This window comes from Indicator indicator, chromosome 32 (genome assembly GCF_027791375.1).
Source record: "Indicator indicator isolate 239-I01 chromosome 32, UM_Iind_1.1, whole genome shotgun sequence".
NCBI lineage: Eukaryota > Metazoa > Chordata > Aves > Piciformes > Indicatoridae > Indicator > Indicator indicator.
The window spans coordinates 443,495-461,948 of NC_072041.1; the positions used below are offsets into that span (position 1 = coordinate 443,495).

The 18,454-nt window shown below is 65.0% G+C and overlaps 2 protein-coding genes across 3 annotated transcripts; one reads left to right on the forward strand and one right to left on the reverse strand.

Annotated features, from left to right (window-relative positions):
* Positions 1-295: 295 nt before the first annotated feature.
* ESPN (espin) lies at positions 296-11,490 on the reverse strand. 2 transcript variants are annotated; one of them, XM_054395017.1, is made up of 15 exons: positions 11,197-11,490; positions 10,394-10,587; positions 8,009-8,195; positions 7,748-7,930; positions 7,535-7,666; positions 7,225-7,432; positions 6,869-7,140; positions 5,056-5,267; positions 4,847-4,980; positions 4,536-4,562; positions 3,089-3,234; positions 2,723-3,004; positions 637-716; positions 542-553; positions 296-443 (listed from the first exon to the last, which is right to left on the reverse strand). In XM_054395017.1, the coding sequence occupies exons 1-15, from the start codon at positions 11,488-11,490 to the stop codon at positions 296-298; spliced, it is 2,511 nt and encodes an 836-aa protein (XP_054250992.1). The 2 variants fall into 2 exon arrangements, with proteins under 2 accessions (XP_054250992.1, XP_054250993.1); XM_054395018.1 differs by lacking the exon at positions 4,536-4,562.
* A 1,224-nt stretch (positions 11,491-12,714) lies between these two features.
* Positions 12,715-17,816, forward strand: ACOT7 (acyl-CoA thioesterase 7). Its single transcript, XM_054394814.1, has 10 exons — positions 12,715-12,767; positions 13,513-13,630; positions 14,034-14,190; positions 14,658-14,749; positions 14,856-14,970; positions 15,591-15,605; positions 16,247-16,333; positions 16,548-16,664; positions 16,890-17,074; positions 17,712-17,816. The coding sequence occupies exons 1-10, from the start codon at positions 12,715-12,717 to the stop codon at positions 17,814-17,816; spliced, it is 1,044 nt and encodes a 347-aa protein (XP_054250789.1).
* The last annotated feature ends 638 nt before the right edge of the window (positions 17,817-18,454 follow it).

The window sequence follows — 18,454 nt, forward strand, 5'->3', positions numbered from 1 at the left end:
TAGCAGGGAGCACACGGAGCTGGGCAGTGAGGTGAGCCCAGCCACAGTGGTAGAGCCAGGTGGCACACAAGGAGCCAAGTGCCCCATGCGATGGCAGCTCACTTTACAAGGGGCAACGTGGGGTGATGGTGGGCTGACGGCAGCGGGACATGGGCTACGGGAGCGCTGGGGGCTCCTCCAGGTCGGACTACACAGCCATCCGTGGTGGGAGGAGGGCGCCAAAGTGCATCCTGGTCCACGCTGAGACCTGCTGGCCTCCTCCCGCCACGAAGAGCCAGGGCGCGGCGTGGCGTGGCTAATGCTTGGCTATGTCCCCCTTCTTGAGGATGATCTGCCGCTGCCAGGGTGCCAGCTTTGTCTCATCGTACCCGAGAGTCCTTAGCTTTTCCGACTGCTCCTTCTCTTTCTCCTCCTCCTCCCGTTTCAGCTTTTCTTGCTCTTTCCTGCTTGGCAGTGGAGTGCACAGAGCACCTCGGTCACCAGAGCCACCAGTGCCGTTGTGCCCACCCACTCGCCCAGGGAAGGGGCTTGCGGCACTCACCGTTTCTGCTCCCTGCAAAGGCAAAGGGAAGAGCAGAGTTAGCAGAGCACGGGGGCAGCTGGCTGTCAGTGCCATGCTCCCCGGCCCTGGCTCACCTCTCCTCCTCCAGCTTCTTGCGTAGGATGTCCCTCCTCCAGGCTGGCATGCTGGCCAGGCGCGCCTCCTCCTCCTTCTCCTGCAACAGACACCTGCGTTACTGACACCACCAGGAGCTCGCCGTTGCTGCCGGCACCACGAGGCAGCGGCATCGCCCCCGCGCACAGCACCGCATCCCAGCACGGCACCGTCAGGGGCTTGCCAACAGCATCGCCCCTCGCTACCCCGCTTCTGGCAGCAAGGGGAGGAGGAAGGAGTGCGCGGCGTGGCCAGCCCTTCGCAGCACACCACAGCTTTATTGCACCGACACGCAGGGGCCCGCGCTGCCCCGGCACCGCAAACGCCACACCGGAGGGGAGCACAGCCCTAGTGCTGCGCCCCCCGCACAACACACAGCCACAGCAAGCGGCACACTGCAACTTCGGCCTGCGGCCTCGCGAACCAACACCGAGCCCTCACCGAACGCAGCCACGGCACTACCAGAGCCACAGAGGCGGCCGAGCACACCTGAGCGCCAGGTCCTGCCGTCCCCGGCTTCCCCCATCGCCTGCTCCCAGCCTGCTCCCCACACCGCACCGCCGGCACAGCCTGCAGCACCCTGTCGAGCTCAGGTGTCTGACATCTCCACCTCCTTCTCCTTCCAGAAGGAGAAGCTGCGGTCAATGAAGCGGCAGACGTCCTCCTCGCTGAACTTGCCCAGCTCCAGCACTGGCACCGGCATGGGCACTTCCACCCCCTCGCCTTCTGGGGCCTTGAGGAGGGACTCTTGTGGGCTGCCTGCCACTGCAGCGGGGCTGTCCCCAAAAAACTCCTGCACAAGGTCCTCAAACCCATCGAGCCAGTGGCAGTGGCCAGCCTCGACCCGCTCTAGAACAGCACGATGGAAACGGCGGACGCGGTGCCAGCTGTGGCTGCCCAGGCGGTCGAACATCTCGTAGCAGAGGAGGTGGCGGAAGCGCCGCTCCTCGGAGCTGAGTGGCATCTCCAGCAGCTGGAAGTAGCCCAGCATGAAGAGGTCGAGTGGGAGGCTGTCATGGGGCACGGGCGAGCCGCCGACGTGGGGCAGGAAGTGCTGGGGCCAGTACAGCACTGTGGCACGGCTCAGTCGCCGGATCTGCCGCCCTGGTACCCGGCGGGCGATGCTCCTCCAGCGAGCCAGCAGCTGCCTCGCCGCTGGCCACTGCCTTCCCAGCTGCCGCGGCCACTCCACCTCGGGCACCAGTGCCTGTGCCCGCATCTTCCAGTAGTCCAGGAAGAGGCAGACAGCGCGCTCCTTGTGTGCCTCGGCACGCTCTTGTAGGTTGCTTGGTTCTGGATGTGCCAGTTGGCTGCGCCGCGGTACCCCGTCCCCATACTCCTCCTCCAAGACAGGCTGGCGGGTGCTGCCAGGGGTTTGTGCCCGCTTGCGTTTGGTGACCCTGAGGAGGGGCGTGGGGGGCCCTCCTGGCCCCTCATAGTTGGCCTTGAGGCTGCGGACAGACACGCCACAGCCCAGGATCTCACGCCGGGCATCGTGGTGGGTGCCACGGCTGCCCACCACCCCCACAGCCCCAGGGCCCTCGTCGCCCCCCAGGGTGGCCGGCAGCACGGGCGGGCTCCTCGGCAGTGTGGAGGGCTGGCTGCCGCGGGCAGATGATTCCTTGCGGCCGAGGGCAAAGCACTGGGGCACCGGGGCAGCGGGCAGTGCCGGGAGCGGTGGTAGCTCCTCCTCCAACCACCCCGGCTGGGCCTCTTGCATCACCCGCAGGCTCCCCAGCTGCCTTTCGAGGTACTGCACGTCCTCCTCCCACATCGGCTGCCCGGTGTGTACCGGGGTGCCCCTGCAGCTGGGTGGCCTGCGCTGACACAGGGGCAGCGAGTCGCTCCCGGGCTGTGGCGGGAAAGAGGGCAAAGGGGCTCTTGAGGCTGCACCACCTACACCTTGTGCCGCCGCCGCCATGCACAACGCCCCTGCATGCGGGTGGGGTGGTCCCTTCTCAAGGCCAGAAGCGGGGGGTGATGCCACACACACCATCTCGCCAGCTCCGGAGCTGCTGGGCCTCACCCATGCCACGCTCGTTGCCACAGCACACGGAATGCTCCTACCTTACGCCGCTGCTCCTCTTCCTCCTGCATGCGGAGCTGCAGCTTGCGCACCATCACCTGCCGCTTCCACTCGGGGATGGGTCGGCCCTGCTCATCGTGGCTAGGCAACAGTGCCTCCACCTCCGCTGCTGCCCCGACGCCCGCCGCTGGCATCGGTGAGCTTCCATTCAGCACCGGCTCTGGCGAGCCCCCTGCCAGGCAGCGTGGCGGCCCAGCAGCCTCGGGGATGGCCGGCGGGGTGGGCGTTCTGGTGGGTGATGGGGAGGACACCGGTGACTCTGCCTATAGAGGAATGAGGGAGGGAGGGCGGTGGGTGTGCACTGTGCCGAGCTGCGACAAGCCACCAGCTCCCCTGTCACCACCTACATTAGCCCCTGCCTGGCCGCTGCCGGAGAAGACTGTGGTGAAGCCTTTGCTCTGCGGTGTCGGCTTGAGGCTCTTCCCAGCTTTGATCTCAGCCAGCAGCTCCGAGTTGTCGCCAGTGGGGGACATCATGTTGAAGGATTTGGTGCCTGACGGGAGGCAGTGAGGGCAGTAAGGACCCTGCCATCGGCAGCCCCCCCACCCCCACCCCTCCCTCCCGCCCGCTGCCCCAAAAGCGTGGGGGTGGCTGTCTGACTGTCCCTAAACTTAGGAGCCCTGGGACCACCGTTGGAGCTCCCTGGGTACATGGAACCAGCACCCTGGCAGCCAGTCCCTGGGTCCATGGGACCTTGCTACAGCAGCACCCTGGCACCCAGCTCACTGGGCCCATAAGATCAGCACCCAAATCCTCAGGTCCATGGGACCCCACTGGAGTAGCACCCCAGCAGCCAGCAACCTGGCACCCTAGCTCCATAACACCAGCACCCCAATACCCAGTTTCCTATGTCCATGGGACCCTGATGAAGCACTCTAGCTCCTGGAGCCCCAGCCCTGAGTGCCACCTACCCCGCAGTACTGTCCTGTCACAGCAGTGACCTGGTGTGGAGGGACAGTTCTGTGGATAGTGCAGCCCCAATACGGCAGGACAGCCCTGTGCCACCTCATCAGGAGCCCCGGACCCGCTATACGCTCCCCCACAGTCCCTGGCAAGAACACACAAACAGCCTGAACCAGCCCCGGTGCCATCCCCGAGCCCCAAAGGCTGCATGGCACCAGCACTGGGGTACAGAAGTGCCTCTGAGGATGCCCTCACCACTGGCTGCGCCACCCGCCCCGCGAGCACCCACCGTCCATGCCAGCCATGTGCGAGTCCCTAACGGCCCATTGCGCTGTGCCAAAGCAGAGCCCCCTCCCCGCTGCCAGCGCCCGCAGCTCGCCCCGCTCTGCTGCGCCGTGCTGGGGCCAGACGGCTGCGGGTGCTGAGGGGCCAGCGGGGTGCCTGTGCTGCCATCCAGCGCTGGCTGAGACTCCTCAGCCCCAGGCGCTGGCGCTAATAAAGCAGGCGCTGAGCAGCCGCCAAAGCCTGCCGGCCGTGACCAGCGGCGGGGGAGCGGCCGGTGCGCTCACGTGGCGCGGTCACGCCGGCCGGCTGAGCCCAAACAAAGCTTCTCTATGTCCGAGGCTGGAAGTGGGGCCACGGGGGCTACGGGGGGCGTGGGGCCCCGGCCGCCTGCCCAGCCCTGCGTCGGCGCTTGAGGCACCCACATGGCACACGGGCCCGGCGACGCAGCGGCAAGGGATTGGCAGGCAAGAGGGCTGGGGGCAGCTCGTAGCACAGAGGCCGTCGATGCCCCGTGGTTCTGGGCAGGACCGTGCTGAGCTAGGCCCCTCCACCTGCGGCCCATGGCAGGGCACCCCCTGAGCAGGCGTGTAGGGCGCTGGTACTTACTCTTCATCTGCCTGAGCGCCTTTCCTCCTAGGGGGAGAAGCAGAGAGGCAGCGCAGGCCGCGCGGCAGAGGAGGGATTTGGCCACCGCGAGACAAGAGAGAAGAGAAGCGGCCAGCAGTGAGAGCAGGCGGGGGCGGGCGGGCATGGGGGCCCCCGCGCCGACACCGGAGGAGAGAAGTATAGAGAGGCCGTCAGGAGCCGTGCGGCCGTGGAGCCGCAGGACAGGCGCCAGGACGGCCGATGCCGCGGTGCAGCCGATGGTATGATGCCCAGGATTGCTCCCTGTGCCCACCCAGTACCCCGTCACTTACTTCCCGTGGAGGAGGAGGAACGGCGGGGACCGGCAGGGGTCTCGGCCAGCGGAGGTGGGGGTGGGGGTGGCGGGCAGCCGGCATCGGGCAGCGGCGGAGGGGGTGGTGGGGGCGGCAGTTCGGTGCCAGGCTTGCTCTCCCCATTGCGCATGGTATCCGTCGAGATGGGTGACGCCTGGAAGAGAGCAGGGGCAGGCGTCACCTGGCACGGGTGCCGCCGAACCACATGCTGGCCGTGGGTGCGAGGCCGGGTGCTCACCTCCTCACTGTGCGCCATTCGCTGCAGGCCAGGCTGCTCCCCCACTCTGTGTCCCAGCTGCTTGTAGTAGTCTCCGGTGCTCGGCTGCTTGCCGAAGTTCCTCGACCTCCTGGTAGAATCGGCCCTGCGCAGGCCCTCGGGGCTGCTGTCGCGCGATGCCAGCTGCAATGGGGAGTGCACCTCAGTGCAACAGTGCCCAGCTGTTCCTAGGGTGGCCGTGGGGCAGAGACATGGTGGGGCAAACCTGTGCTAGCGGTGGCTGTGGGGCAGATGCCAGGATTGGAGTACGGCAGGCGCATGCCCCAGGGGTCCACTTGGCATCAGGCTGCACCAGAGTCTGCATGCTGGGGTGGCAGCCTGAGCCATCAGTGACTGGCACCGTGACCCCATAGCCTGTGCCCAGAAGCTTGGCCAAGCCTCTCCCGGGATAACCCCCCGGGAACAGGAGTGCCGAGCCCCGGCCCCACGGATTACCAGGAGCTTATCCCTCGCGGGGCTGGGGCCCGGTTCCAAACCCTCTCTGAACAGGGCTCTCAGGCAGCGCAGCCTCGGCTCACCTCAGCACATACCACAGCAGCTTTGCAGGTCGTGCTGACGAGCGCTGGCACTGCAGGGGGCTGTGCCCGCTTCCCGAGTCTGAGGTGCTGACGGGCACGGCTCCACTCCCCATGCCGGGGCCCCTCTATTTGCATTTCGCGGTGCGCCACCTCCGCCTGTGCCATTTGCACGACAAGCCTGGGCGCTCGCCACTGCCACCAGCCCCAACTAAGTCAACAAGCACCAGCTTGGTGCTTCCTGCTCCAGCTGCTGTGGGCTCTGTGCCAAGCTCGGCTTCAGCTCCAACAGCCCCAGCCCTGGTCTAGCGCAAGGATGTGTGCCACTCAGTCCCCCTGTACAGGGTGCCAGTCTGCCCCAACCTGGCATGTCTGCAACGCCCCAGAGTTTTCCGGCTCTGCAGCCCCGGGCAAGGCCAATCATTAGCCTCGTGAGCGCTAACGAGCCATGGCCAGGCACAAAGAGCAAAACGGGGTCCTGAGCCCTGCGTGGGCCTGGTACACACTGCTACACTGTATCCCATATAACCCCATCCCGTATACCCCCATCCCATATACCCCCATCCCCACCACAGTGGCCTCTGCCAGTGCCTCGGCCACGGCCCTAAACTATTCTCCCATCCCTGGTGGGCTGGCGAGAATCACGGTAGAGGGTCGGGGTGGCCCTGAGCCCACCACACCCCTGTGCCTCCCCTGGCCTGCCCTGGGGGGCTGCACCCCTCTTACCTGTGCACGCCCGGCTGAGCCCTCTCGGCTGCTGGCAGCACTGGCAGTGCTACCTGACACCTGCAGCGCAGGCGACACCGGAGCCGGCTGCTCGGGTTACAGCCTGCGCAGCCGCCCACGCCCAGCTCGGTGTGGTGCCGGTGGCACCGCCAGAGCCACGTGGGCACAGCTGCACCAGCCAGCCACGCGCCGGCCTGCGTGGTGCTGCCAGGTGCAGTGATGCATCTGGGCTGCCCGGTGCCATGGAGGCACAAGAGCATCCCTGGCTTCGACTTGCTGCACCCCTCACTGACTATTGCACCCTGGCTCCTGGTGCCTGCCAGCATTGTGGGCACATGGCCTCAAGCAGGGGCTGTCCCCTCCCAATGCTGTCAAGAGCTACCAGCTCCCCACGGGAGGTCGGTGCCCAGTTGCATGTCCCTCCCGGGTGGCACATGCCCTGGGCCAGGAGCAGGGGCGTGGGACGTGGCGCTCGGGCCGTACCTCTCGGCGCAGCGCCTGGCTCTCCACGTGCCGCAGATTGTTCTTGGCCCGCACGTAGATGTCGGCCGTGTGGGGTGCAGCAGAGGGCATGGGTGCGGGGTAGCCTGGGGGCGGCGGGGGCAGTCGGGCAGTGGGAGGTGGGGGCGGGGGGAAAGCGGGGGGTGGGGGTGGAGGGGAGCCCTCGCTTGCCGACCCCCGGTCCCGCGGCCGCATCTCTGGGTCCAGCATGTCCATGTAGGCCTGCATGTCCGCCAGCGCCGGCTCGGGCACTCCTGTACAGGGCAGGGGGTCAGCAGGGGCTGGGCCCACGCCCCCTACCCCATACCCCCCGTCCCCGCACTCACGGGCAGCAGGGCCCGCCCCGGGGCCGCCCCTCTTCTCCCCGGTGCTGGACTGGCTAGAGTTGCAGGAGTCGTAGTTGGAGAGGGTGCTGGCGGGGGAGCCGACCTCAAAGCGTGCCTGGGGCACCGATGCCGTCGTGTTGGGCGACGACATGCCCGAGTCGGGCTGCCGGCATTCCCCGTCCGCTGAGGGATCCCGGGACAGCACACGGTGCTCCACGCTCTGCCGGCAAAGCCATGCCGTCGGGCACGGGGGTGGGAGCAGCGCGGCTTTTCAGGCAGCCCGCAAGCTGCCCGCACGCCCGGCTGCGGGGTGCTGCTGTACCATGTTCTCCACGGTGCGCAGGTACTGGGCACAATGGCTGTGGCCGTTGTAGTCGGCGAGGTCGGCTGCCGTGTAGCCATCCTGGTCACGGACGCTGAGGTCGGCACCGTTCACCACCAGGATCTGGCAGCACTGGGGAGAGGCGGGGGGGGGTGGCAAGCCTAGAGGGCAGTTCCCATCCACCCTGGCACCCCACCGGCCGCCGGCACCCACCTCCAACTCGCCGTTCTCAGCAGCGTCATGCAGTGGCGTGCCACCCCAGCTGTCGGCAGTGATCTCCCCCCCGTGCAGCAGCAGCCAGCTCAGCACCTTGGCGTGGCCACGGCTGGCAGCGAAGTGCATGGCTGTGGCCCCCTCAGCGTCCCGCTCCGACAGGCTCACCGTCGTGAAGCTCATCTGCACCAGCAGGTGGGCTGAGCGCTGGTACTGGGTACCCCCACACCATGCTACCAGACTGTGCTCAGCCACACTTACCAGCCAGACGATGACAGTGTTGTGGCCCATTTGGGCAGCGGCATGCAGTGGGGTCATGCCGTCGTGGGCACGTGCATGAGGATCAGCCCCACAGTCCTGCACCAGGTACTGGATGATCTCCAGGTGGCCCTCCTGGCAGGCGAGGTACAGAGGGGTGGCCCCCGTCTTGGTCTGGGCACTCAGCGTGCTGCAAACGGGACACAGTGCCCGTCACCTGCAGCCACCAACGCTGGCAGAGCACTGGGATGGGTGGGCACAGGGGACACGTGGGTTGCTGGGATATGGGGACATGTTGGGGCACAGGGTGGATGCGGGGGCACAGGAAGTACACTGGGGACAGGCAGGACAGTGCCAGGGCCTGACTGAGTGGGCAGCATGGGCAGTGTGGGCAGTGTGGGCCAGCAGCCACCCACGCCATAGCCCCCGCTGGGTCCCTGCGCAGTGGCGGGAGGTCACTAAGTTAATCAGCCTGCTTAGGCTAAGCTCCTTCCTCCGGCTCTTTTTTGGACACTGCAATTTAGCAGTATTTTAAATAAGCCTCTTAGGCAGCACCGGCCACGGGGGAGCAAGCAGGGAAAGGCCGATGTGCACCATGTCTCTTCAGGCCCCCACTGCCCACTGCCAGCCCCACTGTTGGGCACAGGCATCCCCCTGCCACCCTGGTACATCCTCATATCCGAATGGCACAATCCCAAATCACATAGCCGGCATCCAGCGTCCCAAATCCTCTGTCTCTGTACCCCACATCTCCACAGCCCCATATCCCACACCCCGCGTCCCGCATCCCCGCCGTAGGAAGCTGTTTTATTAAGAGCTCCGTAAACAAACCTGTTGAATATTTAAAAGAGGAAGAGCAATAAATACCGGGCGCCGTTATCGCAGCGATCGCGGGCCCTTAATAATTGATCCCTGTAACCGTGAGACGAGCCGCAGCCAGTACTGCCTTCCCGCCGTGCTGTGGCGCAGGGCAGTGCCGCAGTGCCAGGTCGGCACATTGCTGGGCACTCCTCAAGCCGGACCTGGGACAGTGGCAGACTGGGCCGGGGTGTGAGGGAACGACAGACACCTGGCACCCGTTCAGCCCCCGATGGCCGTTTCCATTAATCGGGAAGGGGTTAAGCCACTTGGGGAGCGCCGGTAAACTGCTTTGCCAGATGGCCGAGACCCCACGCTGTGCCACCGGCTGCCGGGGACCCCTCAGGGCAGGTGCGAAGGTGGCCCGGGAGCGCCAGAACCCCGAGGCGGCAACAGATATTGGGTTTCGTGGCTGTAACGGAGCCTCCGAGCAGACGCACGGTCGGGAGCGGGGCCAGCCCTAAATAATTCAGGGGGAAGGCGGCAGCGGCGGCGGAGCGACCCCGGCTTGAAGCGTGAAAGCCAGCACGGGAGGGCGGCCGCCAGCGTCGCACCGAGCCCGGCAGCGTGGGCACCGAGCGGGAGCTGCGGCCGGGCCCTTGCCGGGCTGCCGGCTGAGGGGGTTGACCTCTACAGAGCCCAGGGCTGAACTGTCGCCCGCGGAAGGGGATAAAGAACCCGGGCTTGGGCTGGGCAAATTGAGGGCGGTGAGTGCCACGGGGGCTCAGGCCCTGCCGGGGGGGACACACCACTGGAGGGGATCTGGGCCCGTGGCACGTGGACACAGAGCGGTGCTGAGCACCCTTCGCCTCCCGCTGCCTCGGGACCCCATGGCCGTGGCGGAGCTGAGCACACCCTGGCACCCCCAGCCTCTGAGCGCACCGGGCACGGCATGGGGCGGCAGCAGGTCCCGCCTCAGCCGGACCCGGGTGTTATTTTGAGCAGCCTCTGCCCACAGTGGAAAATCGGACCACAGGCCGCAGCTCCGCAGTCAGGCTGGGTACCATGTATCCGGCAGGCTGCCGTGCCAGGTACCCTGGCCAACGGCCGGCCCCGAGCACCACTGGAGGGGCGAAGAGGGGTCGGTGCCATGGCGGTGCCGGGGCTGCCGCGTCCGGTGACGCCCGCAAGCCTGGGCAGGCAGAAAGGTCGCACAGGGCGCGGTGCCGGCCCGGGCTCGGCGGGCAGCCTGATCCATTTACATAACGGCGGCGGACAAAGGCGGCTGTGTTATCGCCGGGGGCCCAGCGCAATATTTCTGCCAGAGCCCGCCGCGCTCCTCCTCGCCCTTTCTCCTCAGACCATAAAGCAGGCGCAGCTGGCTGCCGGGCTGATAACGCGGCCGCGTTGCCCTTGGAACCGGGGATGAGGGTGGCTGCGGCATCCGTCCCCTGCTCTGGCACCTTGCCCGGCGGCTGGAGGGAGGGATGGGGCGGCAGCGGGCACCCAGCTCCCCAGCCAGCCTCTCTCCTGTCGGTGGGTGCCCCAGGTGCCGAGCCCGTGTCTCCCGCCGGCAGTGGGGGCCGTTACCTGGGGCAGTGTCCCAAGAGGAGTCGTAGGGAAGGGAAATCCCCTTTGGCCGCGGCATAGTGGACGGGCAGCGCTCCCGTGTTGGTGGCCGCCGTGGGGTCGCTGCCCCCGAAACGCAGGAGCCAGTCGATCACCTCGTGGTGACCGAAGCGGGCTGCTAGGTGTAGGATGGTGGCACCGGAGTTGTCTGTGTCCTGCGGGAGGAAGCGGCGAGGCCATCGGCACCGGGAACCTGCGCCTTACGGCAAGGGAGGAGTGTGCCGGGCTGGAGAACCCCCAGCCGGGAGGTGGCACCGAGAGAGTGGCCTGGCCGGGGTGGAGGTCCCTTCTGCACGGAGCAGGCCATAGGAAGGGTCATGGGACAGGCGTGTGTGCTCTCCGGTGCGGCCTGCAGCGGCACACAGCTAGTGTCGCATAAAGCCCCGTTTGTGCCACCGGGCGGGCTGCCCTCGCTGGTTGAGCGACGGGCAGAGCTGGCCCCCGGCCAGGAGGTAGCCGAGGCCTGCTGACTGCATCCTTCCCCCTTAATCCCGCTCCCAGCCCCTCCGCCTCCTCCTCTACCTCCGCCCGTCACATGGCGTTAGACATCGGCCGGCCCCAGGACAAGCCGCTTACCATCCCGGTCCCGCCGTTGTGTAACCCCGGCAGGGTCCGACGGCCCTGGAAAGTCTGTGCCCGTATAGGGATGCCGGAGTCCCTGCCGGTGTCACCCTCTTTTGTCCCGCCGGTGCTGTGAGGGACCACGGTTCCCCCGCCCACGAGGATCCCATTGCCCTCCACCGCCCCGCGCGCCCAGCTCGCACCTGCACGCTGCATCCCCCCTGCGTGAGCAGCCACTGGAGACAGGCGAGATTGCCGGTGGCGGCGGCATCGTGGGCCGGTGTGGCTCCGTTGCGTGCCCGCGCATCCCCTCGGAGCGCGGCCTCCACCGCCAGGTACCGGAGACAGGCTAGGCGGCCGGCGCGGGCGGCGTGGTGCGCGGGGGAGGCTCCCAGGGCGTCCCGCAACCCCGATCGCAGCAGCCCAGCCGCTCGCAACCCTCGCAGAGCCTCCACATCTCCCTGCCGCGCCGCCTGCAGCGCCCGCTCCAGCGCCATCCTGGCCCCGGCCCCGGCCCCGGCCAGGCCCCGCCGGCCCCGGCCGCCGCTTGGCACTGCGCGGAGCTCCCACCCCGCTGCCCCCCGGCTCTGCCGGCTCCTCCTCCCTCGGGGCCGCCCCTCTGCCAGCCCCGCCCGACGGCGCGGTGCCGCCCGCTGTCCACTGTCTACTGCCTGATGCCTTGCTCCTGCTGTCCACTGCCCTCTGCCCGGTGCCGCTGCTTGCTCCACCTCGCCGCCCTCCTCGGCTCTTGCCAGGGCAACTGCGCTTTGCGAGACGGAGGCTGGTCCGGGGGACGTGACTACCGCCACCGCCACTGACAGCCCTGGGGAACCGTGTCCGTCCCTCCTATCCCACGGATGTCCCGTTGCCCCACCCGCCAGGGCGAGAGGCGCGGAGGTGATGGGCACGTCCGGTAGCCCCGACGTGAACCTGCCGGTACTGGCCTAACAGGCAGGAGGAGGGGGGCGATACTGGGCGTGATTGCCGGACTCCCCCTACCCAGAAGGATTGTAACGGGGGGTGGGAGGTGGGCACCGCGGGAACCGACGGCAGGAACCGTGAGCTGCGCGGGCAGAGACGGCAGGATTCGCGGGCAGTGGCGGTGGTTGCCACGGGCACGGGCAGCTATCAGTACTGCCCCTGAGACGCTCTCCTCCGTCAGCACCGCGGACAGCCGCGACACCACCCTTTCAGCACCACAGACAGCGGCACGACCACCCCGCCCGCGGGGAACCGGTACCGTAGCGCCGGAGCACTGTGTGTCCCCCGGTCCTTGCGTCCCTTTCCTGACGCCGCCTGGCTGAGCAAGGTGGCAGCCCCTGGCCCTCCGGATTCCCCTGCATCCCGAGGACAACCGGGCCGTCCACCCGCTCCGTTTCGAATCCCGCACGAAGCCGCACCAACGGCATCTTCGACCTGCTCCAAGCGCTTGGCTGAGGCGGAGCAGCCGCCGTCCCGGGAAGGGTATCATCCCGGGGCAGCACGGGAGTACCGGGGCTCCCGTCGCCCCGCCTGGCGACACCGTCCGGCTCGGCGCTGATGCCGCTCCGACGGCCGCGCGGAGAAGCGGCACGGCGCTGCCAGCCAATGGGGCTGCTCGGAAGGCGGTGCGCGGCGCTGCCCGCCAATGAGCGTGCGCGGGGGGCGGTGGCGCGCGGGGGCGGGGCGCGGAGGGCGTGCCGCTGCCGCAGCGCCGTTGCGGGCGGGGCGCCGGTGCGGCCATGTCGGAGCCGGGGGCCGTGGGCCCGGGGCCGGCCGCCATCCAGGTCTCCAGGTACGGCCCCGCTGCGCCGCCCGCGTCCGGGGACCGGGGGAGGGCTGGGCAGGGGCGGGCAGGCTGGTTGGGCACCGCGGGCGGGCGCCGGGGCCCGCCCCGCAGCCAGGATGCTACGGGCGGTGCAATGGTAACACTGCCTGCACCGGCCACGCTGCCCGCTCTGGTCATGCTGCCTGTGCCGGTGACGCGGCCTGCACTGGGACGCTGCTTGCGCTGCTAACACTGCCCGCAGCAGGCACCGAGAAACAGCGCCACGCCCTCACTCCGGTTTCTGTTAGCGGGCAGGGCGTGCCCCGCTTCTCCTGCCGCTGCCCGCTGCGGCTCCCTGGCGTGGCCACTTGCCGATGCACGGCCCATCACAGCTATTGCCTCATCACCACCAGGCCTCTCCTTCCCTCCGCCAGTAGATTATTTGTTGCCCTGGCAAAAGTCACTGCTGCCAGGATGCCAGGTGGAGTGGTGGCACGTGCCCGGCTCAGTCAGTTTGCCGCAGTGGGGTGGCAGTGAGATGCAGTCCCAGATGAGCAGGCGGCTGCCTTGGCACAGGGGCAATGCCTCCTCCCAGCCCCAGCAAGCATTCAGGGCCGTTTCCACTGGCACTCACAGGAAGCCACGTGCAGGCAATGACAGTGATGTGGCTGGCACCAGTGTGGGGCACGATGGCCCAGCTGCTCATCCAGTAGGGCAGCAGCGAATCCAGGCATGGCAGCGATGTGTGAGCTCAGTGTCCCTCTCCTGGCAGGATCATGCGCCCAGATGATGCCAATGTGGCAGGGAATGTGCACGGAGGAACCATCCTGAAGATGATTGAGGAGGCAGGAGCCATCATCAGCACCCGCCACTGCAACTCCCAGGCTGGGGTAAGTCATGCCAGGGCACAGCTTGGTCATGGTACAGGGACTCTCTGACCTCCCGAACTGCGCCCTGTGGGCCTGATGGGTGTGGGGGATTCCCCAGAGTAACGGAAATCCCCAGGGGCCTCCCTGCTGTCCTCCCACACCAGAAGCTCCTGGGTGCAAACCACTGGTGGCTCTGGTGCTGCCATGGCATGGCCTCAGCATCTGCTGGAAGGGTTTTGCAAGCGGAAATGTTGCTGTGGTGCTGTAAATGTTTTATCTGAAGGGTGGTTAGAGGCATTCCTGGTGTCGGTTATGGGTGGGGAAGGAAGCTCAGTTGATAAGGCAGAGGCCGCAGTGCTGGAGCCATGAGTGGCACAGGCTGGCATCCTGTGTGGCTGCTACCCTGCTGTCCTGCCATCCCCAGGAGCCCTGCGTAGCCGCGCTGGCGCGGGTGGAGCGCACAGACTTCCTGTCCCCAGTGTGCATCGGGGAGGTGGCCAACGTCAGTGCCGAGATCACCTACACCTCCCGGCACTCTGTGGAAGTCCAGGTCAACGTCATGTCCGAGAACATTCTCACAGGTAGGTGCCCACTGGCAGCTCTGTCCCAGAACTCCAGGACTAACCAGGATAAGCCAAGAGTTTACAGTGCTGACCCCATCTGGCCACTCTTGGCAACCCCTGCTGCTGGCACAGGGGGAATCTTGGCTTTGGATGGAGTGCTGGGGGCAGTGCTGGGACAGGAAGCCAATCAGGCTCCTGAGGAGCACAACTCCACTGATGGTTTTCAGTGGAGAAGGGAAGCTGTCATTAGCTCCTCCTGCCTCCTTTGCTGCCCGTGTCTGGCCAGGAAAAGGTCCTTTTGCTGCCGTTGCTGCGGCAACTGGTCCTGCCTGCCAGGATGCCTTCCCAGAGCAGTGTCACATCCACTCTGAGCCAAAGCCCAGCAGAGCTGGGGGTGCTTGATGCCGGTGGCATCACCAGTGCGTGGCCACCCCCAGCCCATGGCAGCGCCAGTGGCAGGTGAAGCTGCCTCCTCTCTCCTCCAGGGGCAAAGAAGGTGACGAACAAAGCGACACTGTGGTACGTGCCACTGTCCCTGAAGAACGTGAACAAGGTCCTTGAGGTCCCCCCAATCCAGGTAGGATGCCTCGCTTTGCTTTCCCAACACTGGAGCAGGGTCCAGCAGCAGCCCTGGCAGTGCCAGTGGTTTTGCTGGCCCTGCTCTTACTGGCCTTGCCTTCCAGTATGTGAGAAAGGAGCAGGAGGAGGAGGGGAGGAAGCGCTATGAGGAACAAAAGCTGGACCGGCTGGAAACCAAGCAGAGGAATGGGGATGTGATATTCCCTGTCATCAACCCAGGTACCATGGGCAGTGTGTGGCACTGGGAGGCTGAGCTGGTTCCTGAGGCAACTCCAGCCATCCCTTGGCACCCTTGGCTGTGAGCTCCAAAACATTGCCTCAGGGATGGGATTTTGGATATGTGGAGGGGGAGCCAAGTGGGCACGTGTGCTGGGGCTGAGGGGTAGGATGCTTCCTGACAAAATGTGGTTCTGTCATCATTCCTGCATCCCTGGTGTGCCGCTGGCAGCTGGTTTTGCTCAGCACAAGGTGCATGCAGGCACTGGGTGAAGGCTTTGCATGCTCTGCAGCTGCAGCTCCTCTCGGGAAGGCAGATTGAGCCATAGGTTCATTGGCCAGGGTTTGAAGGTGAGGATGAGCTATGGGAGGGGTCAGGGGTCCTGCTCTTCCTTCCCAGGGCATCACTGAGGGTCTCTTTCCTACCAAAAGTGTTGCCCTAGCTTCTGGAAGCACAGTGGTGATGAGGGTGAGCCAAAAGGGCAAGTGGCCAGTGGCTTCCCGGACCAGCTGTGGTCCTCATGCAGAGGTGGAGGGGTGGTATGTGGGGATGGTTGTGGGGGGCGATGAAGGATGAAAGTTGCTCAAATGTTTTTTTTCCCCTCTGTTCTCCATGCTCACAGATAGGCAGACAAAAGGTAAGGCTCTGCAGGCACTGCCATGGGTGCCAGCCCTGAGGAGGGGATGCTCACAGCCAGGGTCTTGGCTGCTTGTCCTGCACTAAGCAACTTTCTCACCTCCTGTTCTAACAAAACCACCTCTGAGAGAGGTTGCCCTTTGCCAGCACTCAGAGGGTATCATTTCTGTCGCTTGGATTTGAGGGCAAGTCAGACGCCACCAGCATGTGCCAGGGCTGGGGCATGGGGAGCTGAGGGCTTCACACAGAGGGCAAAGCTTGGCTCTTTGGAGACACTACAGAGTGCCGAGTTTGGAGAGATTCAGCTGCAGCTGCTGGCATGGGGAGGGGAGTGTACAGCCATGCCTCCATCCCACTCTCTCCTGTTTGCTTTGGGGCTCTGTGAAAGCTTTAAATGGAAGAATGAGCTGAGCTGGTAGGAATTTGGTGAGTGGGATTAGAGGGAGGCTGTAGCTCATCAGGCAGTGATCAGCCTCTGCTCTTGGGCTTTCTTAGGGCCATTTAAACATTTAAATATAGTTCAGCTTTGCACAAACCAGCCCTGCATTTTCACCCTCCAAAGGATTTAAAGCAGGGGTGCAGGGTGGTGTGTGGATGCTGGCTGAGCAGCTCTGACTGTTGCTTTACTCCTTCCCTACCCAGAGCCGCAGACTGTTGGCTACAGCCAGTCCAGCCTGATCCACCTGGTGGGACCCTCAGACTGCACGCTGCTGGGCTTTGTGCACGGAGGTGAGTGAGCACAGCCTCTTCCACAGCTGGGTAGGGTTCCTCTGGAGCAGAAGCTCCTTGGTGTGAGGGCAGTTTGTGGTCTTGGTGTTCAGGGGAGGCAGGCTCTGTCTCTAAAGGTGTGCAAGGTCTTTGCTGCCGGCTGCAAGGTTTGGTGTGGCTTCAGCAGACACAGAACTTTATTTATGCTGAATGAAGGCTTCACCTGCCTCCACAGGTGTCACCATGAAGCTGATGGATGAGGTTGCTGGGATTGTGGCCGCCCGCCACTGCAAGACCAACATTGTCACCGCCTCCGTGGATGCCATCAACTTCCATGAGAAGATCCAAAAAGGTACTGGGGGTGGTGGTGAGCACTCTGCTGCTACCCTGCAGTGCCACTTCCCTTGGCTGTGCTCTCAGGACACACCGGCAGGGAACCTTAGTCCCTGTTGGACTTGTCCTGTGCCAAGGAGCTCCCACTGAGAGCTGTCTTAGGCACGGAGCACGTGGGACCCCTTGCTCCCTTCCTCTGAGGAGTGGGGGCCGATTGCTCCCCCAGCCCCTCTCTCCTTGGCAGGCAGCGTCATCACCATCTCAGGGCGCATGACCTTCACCAGCAATAAGTCCATGGAAATTGAAGTCTTTGTGGATGCTGAGCCCTTCGTGGACGAGAGCCGGGGGCGGTACCGCGCCGTCAGCGCTTTCTTCACCTTCGTCTCTCTGAGCAGGGAGGGGAAGGCACTGCCTGTCCCGCAGTTGCTGGTAAGAGCTCTCCACACCTGCCTGTGAGCTGGCCCCTCTCCCTCTCCTCCTGGGGCAGGCCCTGGGCAGCTTTTCTGTGCAACAAATCCTTTTCCTGGCAGAAAAATACAAGCACAAGTGACCCTTTGCAGAACAGGTTCAGGGCTGTTTTTATGAGATTTCTTCTGGCTGAGAATTGCTGATATGGGGATGAGGTTTTCCTTCCTTGCAGCAAAGGACAGGCTGCCTGCAGGCTCTGCTGCTGGAGATGCACCAGAAGGGATCCTGAGCAGTAAGAGAGTCCCATGTCCCATGCTCCCCATGGCATCTCTGCTCCACTGCTCCTGCCTATTTTTTGTTCTCCTGATCCCCACAGGGCTTCACTCAGGCAGCAGCACTGCTGAGGGGCTGCTCCTTGATTAATATTTGATCCTGTGCAGGTTTCCTGCTCAGTGCTCTGCCCTGCTGACCGTTTGGGCAGCTAACTCTGCAGGAGCTGTCAAAGCACCAATCAAGGACTCCTAGAGGCCCAGAATTGTTTGGGTTGGAAAAGGCCTCTAAGATCATTGGGTCCAACCATCAGCCTAACCCCCATGGCCATTAAGGATGCCCAAAACATGCAGGCTGCCCTGATGCCACTGTTGCTTTCTCTGTGCAGACGGAGACTGAGGAGGAGAAGCGACGCTTCGAGGAGGGCAAGGGCAGGTACCTTCAGACCAAGGCCAAGCGGCAGGTGCAGCTGCAGCAGGCTGCCCAGCAGTGAGCCCTGCCCAATGCCCAGGTTGCCGTTAGTGTCATGTCTGGCCTGTGCCAGGCCTCACACCTTCGCCCACCCCAGCCTGCCACCGGAGCTGCTGCAGTTGCTTCGCTGCTCATTGGTTTAGTGCCCCAGACCTTGTGCTTTAGGTGGCTTGAGCATCCCGAACCCCCCCGTGGCAGCCTGCCCGGTTGCTCGTCATTTGCCTCTGGAGCCCTGCTGTTGTCACCGTCTGGTCCCCTGAGCAAAGCTCTTGCCCTTGCTGGAGCGGGGCAGAGGCACCTGGTGGCACAAGGGCCACGTGAGGCCGGCCAGGAGTTGTGTGATGCTGTGTTCAACTTGCCAGTCTGTCCTGAAACTGCACACCAAAGCTTACTGATGGTGCCCACGGCCAGAGCCGCACCCGGGACCGTACGGAATGTCTCAAAGTGTTTCGTTGACACCTCTAGGTAGTTTCTCTGTGCACATCTAAGTTACTTAAGGAATTCTGTAGCATAAATAAAGTCTGTTTGTTGTTCCCGGAACAAGAGGGTTGGTGCTTTTTGCTTTATCATCCCGAGCGGCAGCAGCTCAGGAGCTTCATTACAACGAATCCTGCTGCTTCCCTGCTCCTGCTTCTGCCCTGCATCCTCCCGGACTCCCGG

Bases quoted from the DNA above. Each gene is read 5' to 3' on its own strand.
- ESPN (XM_054395017.1), bottom strand. From the start codon at position 11,490: ATGGCGCTGGAGCGGGCGCTGCAGGCGGCGCGGCAGGGAGATGTGGAG. The intron at 4,981-5,055 runs GTGCCAGGTGAC...CAATGGGGAGAG, and splicing joins CATGTGGTTCGGCGGCACCC to CAAGCCTGGCACCGAACTGC. The intron at 4,563-4,846 runs GTAAGTGACGGG...TTCTCCCCCTAG, and splicing joins TTCCTCCTCCTCCACGGGAA to GAGGAAAGGCGCTCAGGCAG.
- ACOT7 (XM_054394814.1), top strand. From the start codon at position 12,715: ATGTCGGAGCCGGGGGCCGTGGGCCCGGGGCCGGCCGCCATCCAGGTC. The intron at 14,750-14,855 runs GTAGGATGCCTC...CTTGCCTTCCAG, and splicing joins TTGAGGTCCCCCCAATCCAG to TATGTGAGAAAGGAGCAGGA. The intron at 17,075-17,711 runs GTAAGAGCTCTC...TTCTCTGTGCAG, and splicing joins TGCCTGTCCCGCAGTTGCTG to ACGGAGACTGAGGAGGAGAA.